The sequence below is a fragment of the Hyaena hyaena genome, unplaced genomic scaffold, assembly GCF_003009895.1.
Source record: "Hyaena hyaena isolate Hyena2069 unplaced genomic scaffold, ASM300989v1 scaffold_3, whole genome shotgun sequence".
NCBI lineage: Eukaryota > Metazoa > Chordata > Mammalia > Carnivora > Hyaenidae > Hyaena > Hyaena hyaena.
Genome location: NW_024080635.1, coordinates 5,160,192 through 5,167,737, shown reverse-complemented (window position 1 = coordinate 5,167,737; position 7,546 = coordinate 5,160,192). Strand labels below are relative to the sequence as shown.

At 50.6% G+C, this 7,546-nt stretch overlaps 1 protein-coding gene across 1 annotated transcript in view; it reads left to right on the top strand.

Moving 5' to 3' along the window:
* The window catches only part of SESN2 (sestrin 2), a 17,752-nt gene extending 10,963 nt beyond the window's left edge, over positions 1 to 6,789 (top strand). The window contains exons 6-10 of the mRNA XM_039231722.1: positions 207 to 357; positions 878 to 996; positions 1,343 to 1,533; positions 4,217 to 4,361; positions 4,924 to 6,789. Of these exons, the coding sequence (XP_039087653.1) occupies positions 207 to 357; positions 878 to 996; positions 1,343 to 1,533; positions 4,217 to 4,361; positions 4,924 to 5,010 (693 nt within the window). The 3' untranslated portion in view covers positions 5,011 to 6,789. The remainder of the gene's footprint in view (positions 1 to 206; positions 358 to 877; positions 997 to 1,342; positions 1,534 to 4,216; positions 4,362 to 4,923) is intronic.
* The last annotated feature ends 757 nt before the right edge of the window (positions 6,790 to 7,546 follow it).

Genomic DNA, 7,546 nt, shown 5'->3' with positions numbered 1-7,546 from the left:
CGACTAAGCCACCCAGGCGCCCCTGTTCTGTAGCTTCTTGAACTTCACCTTGGGAGGCACTGAGCATGTGAGCTGCCCAGCACAGTGGCTGCCGCAAGAGGCCGGAGGCCTTGGCGGTCACTCAGGAAGGCCTGGCTTGTGGGAAAGATGTGTAGTGTTTCCTGGGACTGTGGGGGCAGATGGTCACCGCTGGGTCCCTCCTCCAGGGCTTTGAGGCTGCCCGAGACGTGGAAGCTTTGATGGAGCGCATGAGGCAGCTGCAGGAGAGCCTGTTACGGGATGAGGGGGCGTCCCAGGAGGAGATGGAGAGCCGCTTTGAGCTGGAGAAGTCGGAGAGCCTTCTGGTGACTCCCTCAGGTAGAGGACCTCAGGCTGCCCCCCTCTTTCACCATCTCTCCTGGAGAGGAGGCAACTCCGTGCATAGTACCTCTTGTATTTTGGAGGCCACATCTCAACCACTCCTTCTAAGAGGTTCTGAGCGTGGACTTTTAGGGTCAGACCTGGGTTTGAATCGTGACCCGTTAGCCCTTCTGGTAGTGTGACCACTGAGAAGTCACTGGCTGCCTCAGGACCTCAGTCTCCTCCCACGTGAAGGATTGGTTTGTAGGGTAAATGGGACTGTAGAAGCAAAGCTCTTAGCACAGAGTAAGTGGCTCCACAAATAACTACGGTTGTAAGGATCACTACTCTTCTTGCTTGGGTCTTATCCTCTGGGCTCATGGGCCCAACTCCCCTCCCGCCCCCAGCCTGGCTCCCTGTAGCGAGGGGCTTTCTCTGGCCCTCCACTCTGTACTCACTGGCCACCTATTGATGAATCAGTAGGTGCCCCTGTACTCCGTGGCTGGACCTCACTTTGACCTCTTTCTGACATCCTTAGCTGACATCCTGGAGCCCTCTCCACACCCAGACATGCTGTGCTTTGTGGAGGACCCCACTTTTGGATATGAGGACTTTACTCGGCGAGGGGCTCAGGCGCCCCCCACCTTCCGTGCCCAGGTAGGCTTGGCGTTGCCCCAGGTTTACAAATAAGCAGGGGGTATATGGTGTGAGTGGTCAGAGAATCGGGCACCTTCTCCCTCAAGATTCCATGAGGGGAATGGAAGACCCTAGATCATGACAGGACCTGTCTGTGCCCTAAGCTCAGGGGATCCTGATCATTAGAAGGTCATCACCAAGGTGCATCCTCCTTGGCTTCTTTGGCCAAGACCAAGCAGCAGGTTAGATTTGTGGGGTGGGAAGGAGACATGATGGAGAGTGAAGTTGTACTCCAGCAAAAGGGGTCCCGATGGCCAGCCTTGGCCCCCAAAGATTCTACCCACTGACCCCTTCCCATGTTTGTCAGGATTATACCTGGGAAGACCATGGCTATTCACTAATCCAACGGCTCTACCCTGAGGGTGGGCAGCTGCTGGATGAGAAGTTCCAGGCAGCCTATAGCCTCACCTACAACACCATCGCCATGCACAGTGGAGTAGACACCTCCATGCTCCGGAGGGCCATCTGGAATTATATCCACTGTGTCTTTGGTATCAGGTGAGCACACACACACCCCCCCCCCGCCCCCTCATCCAGGACATACGTACACAAGTCCTCAACTGAGTTCACAGCTGTTTCCTTTCTTCGTTGGCTTCTTTTCCCTTCTTCCTGCCTATACTATTTTTTCCAAGCAAATTTTTTTCATTGCTGATTATAAAAGATAATGTGCTCACTGTTTGAACCTTATAAATGAAACTCTCTAATCCCACCCCCTAGAGATAACAATGGAGGTAGAGAGACAGTGTGTATATTTCCATTCCAAGTAGGAGTTCTCTTAGCGATGAATAAGGACAACATAAATACCCGTCAGTATGGGACTCTAAACAACATTATATCCACTCAGTGAAAAAGTATGCAGGTATTACAAGTTATAATGATCTCTTGATCTTGCTATGGGAAATTATTTAAAATGTATTGAGAAAAAAAGCTGGCTACTAACCCAAATCTTTTGACCTCCCCCCCCTTTTTTTTTTTTTTTTACCAAAAATGTGTACATGCATGGAAAATGTGTGAAGGTTATATACTAAAATGTTAATTAATAATGGTTGTCTCTGCATAGTATGTGATTACTTTTCATCTTGTTACCTAAGTATTTTCTAATTTAAAAACGTTTTTTTAATTTATTTTGGGAGAGAGAGAGAGAGAGTGAGCATCAGAGGGGCAGAGAGAGAGGAAGAGAATTCCAAGTAGGCTCTGTGCTGTCAGTGTGGAGCCCGATGTGGGGCTCAAACTCATAAATGGTGAGATCATGACCTGAGCCAAAATCCAGAGCCAGACACCTAACCAACTGAGCCACCCAGGTTCCCCTCTGACTTTTTGAAAGTAGATTTTTTTAATTTATGCTTTTTAATCACTGCATGGTATTTCATCATGGATGTAGCGTGTATTTCAACCATTACCCTATTGTTGGGTGTGTAGATAGTTGCAGTTTTTCACTATTGCAAACACCATGTGCACTGACTAGCCTCACACCTACGTCCTTGTAGGTGAGCCCTAGGTGTGAGATTACCTGTCAAGTATATACACAGACCAATTTTTTAAAAATGTGTATTTATTTTTGAGAAAGTGAGCAGGGGAGGGGCAGAGAGAGGGAGACAGAGGATCCGAAACAGGCTCTGTGCTGACAGCAGAGACCCCCAGTGTAGGGCTCAAACCCACAAAATGCGAGATCATGACTTGAGCTGAAGTCTGACACTTAACTGACTGAGAGAAACCCAGGCGCCCCCGCTTTTTTTGTTGTTGTTGTTCATGTCTCTCTGATAACATTGGGAAATTCAAAGGATTAAGGAAAATAAACCAATTTCCCCAAATTTGACTACTCCATGGCCCACATCCACATCCTGTGACGTTCTTTCTCTATTGCTTTTCTTCTTTCTAACGTAGTTGCTTTCATGTCGTTGGAATTATAATGCTTATTACATTTTTCCAAATATGTGTTTGATGTTTGTAAGGAGGAACAACTAGATTTATAGTAAATTTAGAAAACAGACCACAGAAAGAAGAAAGATCATCTATGATGCCACCTGCTCTTATTATTTATTGTCAAGGATTTCTTTCCTGTCTTCCCACGCCCCAATAACCAAAACGTATCATTCTACAAACATAAGATTTTCTTCCTACTCATTTTACTCTCTTTACTCACTTCATCAAATGTGTGCATGTTTTAGCAAACACACGATCTTACTTTTCTCATTTAATGGTTTATTCCAAGCATCACATCAATCCAAAAAAATCCCCAAATTTTTAAAAAGGCACATGTTCCCGGTAGAAAATGTGCACTGCTCTGTATTACTAGCTGTAAATCGTATTCAATTGAGTGGATTGAGTTGACTTACCTGGGCCTCCTTACCTGGGCCATTGACAGATTTCCAGTTCAGGGGAGGTAGAGGGAGAGACCGACCTTTTCGAGTGTGGCACGGACTAGCTCCTGTCCGGCACCCACATCCGGGCTCCCCCATTCTCCAACAGGGTCTTTGCTCCTATGCCTTTGTCTACTGAATCTGTCTTCCAGCTCTCAACCAGTCTTCCCCATCCATACTAATTCGTGATGACTGACTGGCTCCCTGGACTGGGGAGTGACAAAGTGGTTCTAGACATGTCACCAACTTGCTCTTTGACTTTGAACAAGTCGATCGTCTTCTTCAGGCCTTAGTTTGCCCATCTGTGAAAACACGTACCATTTCTTTTTCCTTTTCCCTCTTCCTTGTCCAAGAGAAAATATTTGTCCAGGCCTCCTGCCCCTTCTTATATGTCCTTTACTGAAATGAATAGGACCTTGGAGCCAGGCAGAGCTGGGTTTGAATTCCATTCCCAGGGCAAGTGATTTCGGTTCCCTGACTCTCCATTTCGGCTATAAAATGGGGCTGATGAATCTGGCGTATTATATGTAATAGTTCTGTAGACAGTATATATAGTAGTTTTGAGGATTCCTTGAGTACATGTTCATACAGCACATGGCTAATTCTCTGCAGTCTTTCGAGTGGTCCCCTGCCAGTCTGGCGGTGGCCTGTGATGTGGGACATCAGCTGTTTTTCTAAGAGGAACCAGACTTCTACTCACTTCCTACATTCTGCCTTTTCTTGCCACATGCTGTTCCTCCTTCTATAGGGTGGGGGTAGGGGACAAGAGTCAACTTCTGGGAGCAGAGGATGGGTGATGCTGTTGGGGCCTTTCCATCCAGATATGATGACTATGACTACGGGGAGGTGAACCAGCTCCTGGAACGGAACCTCAAGGTCTATATCAAGACGGTGGCCTGCTACCCAGAGAAGACCACCCGAAGAATGTACAACCTCTTCTGGAGGCACTTCCGCCACTCAGAGAAGGTACAGCCATTGGGGCAGGCGGGGTCGGTACCCAGTGAGGTATCCCAGCCCGGAGTCTCTGCCAGTTGGGACACCTGGGTTCAAGTCCTACTCTAGTGTGTGATTTTCTCATTTACTCACCTCTACAACGGGCATGTGCTTCACGGGGTCCTCAGTGGCAGCCAGGAGGACCTGGGGTCAAATCCTAACACGGTCATTCAGTAGCATTATGACCTTCGGCAAGTCACTTTGCCCCTCTGAGCTTGTCTTTATAGCGAAAACAGATGCTGCTCACGTTTCAAGGTTGCTGGGGGGATGAAATGAGAAAATGAATGCCCCGGGGGGGTGTGCTTGTTTTTAGCTTTGGGAGATAAAGAGATGAGTGGGGATAGGGATAAATGTGCTGGAAATTCTTCAGCAGTCATTGCCCCGAACTGCTCTGTGCCTTTGGAGAGGTCAGGGCATCTTTATGGGAGAGGGGGATGAGGTGAGTGGAGGCTGGTCAGGGGAAGTGGCAGTCTGGGGATGATGCGGATGGCACCCAGTGACACCAGTTGCCAACAAGCCCTCGTCTGTGCCCCAGGTCCACGTGAACTTGCTGCTCCTGGAGGCCCGCATGCAGGCTGCCCTTCTCTACGCCCTCCGTGCCATCACCCGCTACATGACCTGACTGTGAGCAGGATCTGGGCCCGGAGCAGCTGACCCTGGGGGCATCCTCCTCCCTGCAAGGACTTCTCTTTCTGGAGACAGACCCCGGTCCTTTTCTGTCCCAGCCCCCCCTCCCCACTCAGGAGGGGGGCTTGTGTGTGACGTGCAGCCCCCGAGCTGTACCCTCCTTTTTCTCACCAGAACGGACAGGATCATTGCATTGACTCTGACATCTCAGCTCTGCCCTCGGGAGCTGGAAGAGGAGGACTAGCGGATCCCAAGAGACCACGCCCCTCTTCCTGCCCCTGACCCGAGGCAGAGGGCACCGGAGGGAAAAGGAGCTGAGCTCAGACTCGCGTGCCAGCAGGCTGGGCCGCAGGCATCACAAAATACCGCGGCCTTCCTGGACTTGGAAGTCCCTGGCTGGCCCCCGAAGGAGAGGGGCAGACGCCTCCCGGGACTGACACTCCAAGCAGCTTTGCCCTTCCTCCTCCTCCTTCCCTCCCAGATTTCATTACCTCTCACCTGCCATTCACCCATCAATGTGAAAGTCCGTGTCACAGCTGGTCTGTGTGTTCGGCTCCCAAGAAGCCCGTTCTGTTGGGCAGCCTGAAGCCCCCCGTTTCCTAGTTGCCCTAATCCTAGTTTAGCGCCTCTGACCTCCTTCATCTTCTTGCTCTGTTCCCCCAGGCCTGGTGGGTGAGGCCCCGGGAGAGAGAGCAAGCACATCAAAAAAGTAGATTATCTCCAGAGAGCTTGGGGTGTCGGTGGGTCCCTTTGCCTTCTGAACGGGAGGGAGGATTATAAATTTCCTGTATTTTGGTTCTTGGTGGGTGAGGTTCTTCGGGGCCTCCATTCTCTAGCCACAGGCAATGCCTGAGAGGAGAAGGACAAGGAGAAAGCTGTTCTGCGCAGAGCTGCACCTGCCCTTCAGGGACGGCATCCCACTCTCCCATCTCCCGTGGCTCTGCCACAGACATTTCCCGACCAGTGAGCCTTCCTACGCGGCTTAGGAGGAAGGGGCCCAGGAGGGAGAGTCAGGAGACCCCAGGGTTCTTATTTGGGTGCGGCCCAAACTGGTCAGGTGACCACGGGGCTATGTTGCCAAACATCTTTGACCTCCGTTTTTACAGTTGCACACTGAGGGCTGATCCGTTACGTGATGTCCGAGTCTCCTCTGGGCTTCTCAGGCCAGCCCGCCAGCAGCAAAGTGCAAATCTTGCAGAATCTCAAAGGCCTCTAGGGACACCCCGCCCTGGCAGTCAGTCTCTCCTGGCCACCTTCCAAGGACAACTCCCCACCCCAGTTTCTGGCCCCTCCTCGATTTTAGGTGGATTGCTCGGAGGCAGAAGCGGCCAAGGACCAATCCCAGGCACTTTCTGTAGCAAATAAGCTGTGAATTATGACGGCCCTTGCCTCTCTTCTGGCAGTATGTGCCTCCTCTCTGACCAGTTTGGAGGTTACTGAAGAAAGGCAAGGGTCATGCTGCTGCTGCTTCTGACCCTCGTCTCTGGAGAGGGGCAGAAGAGGAGTCCGTTCAGCGTGCCACATTTCACACCCATGCAGGCATGGGGAGACAGCTGGCACCCCTTTCGGGCCTCAGGCCCTCTGTGCGATAAAGCTGAACAGGAGGGGAGAGGCTCCAGCATTGGGGTTCTGATTCTAGAAGGGACATCATGACTCTGTAAATGTCCCCCGGGGAGTTCGGGAGGGGTATCTAGTGTTCAAGTGCAGAAATCTTTGGCTTTGCTACCAGTTCTGTATGCTGAGAAATAAAAGTCCACTGAGGTTTTGTTTTGTACGTCTTGTTAATGGGCTGTTTTTCCATTTCCAGGGGTCATGGTTCATCTCCGCATAAGCAGGAGCTGTGATTGCATCATGGGCCTGGCCTGCTAGTCCCTTTTGCCCAGTGACTGCAGGGCTGGGAGTGGTTGGCATTAAAAGTATTCTGTCCCCTTGGGTGCCCAGCCCCACCCCCATCAGTGGCTGGCCTGGCATTGTGGAATAATAATGGCCATGTTATTTTTCTCACTAATCCTGGCCTGGACTTGGAGGCCATTTTTCTGAATCTGTGAGAGAATTTAGACCCAGGGGTAAAGTGATGTTGCTGAGGCTATATAGGTAGTGGTGGAGCTGGGATTCCAGCCAGGGTGTGCTTGACCCTGAGGCCTCAGCATTTCACTCGCTGCTATTCCCACTATGGGTCTCCTCACTGTAACCAAAGGGAGGCGGTTTGAGCATCTCTGGGGACCCCTTGTGTCCCCTGCTCAACCGCACGCTTACCTGCTTCTCATCTCTTCGCCAGCACCAAGAAGACAGAACCAGGTGTGAAGAGTTAGATGTGACCACATTGTGCCAGGGCCATTTAGTAGCTGTGTGATCTTGGTCACGCTTCTCAGCTTCTCTAGGGCACCAGGAACTCAAGTAAGCTTATCAGGGAGATCACATTATGACTAAGAGCTAAGACCTCTTCTGTTGGCTTCCCACTTCCTCTGAACACTGCTGTCCTAAACTGAAAACTGGGTCTCCTCCTAGAAGCCTCCCCTGATTAACTCCAT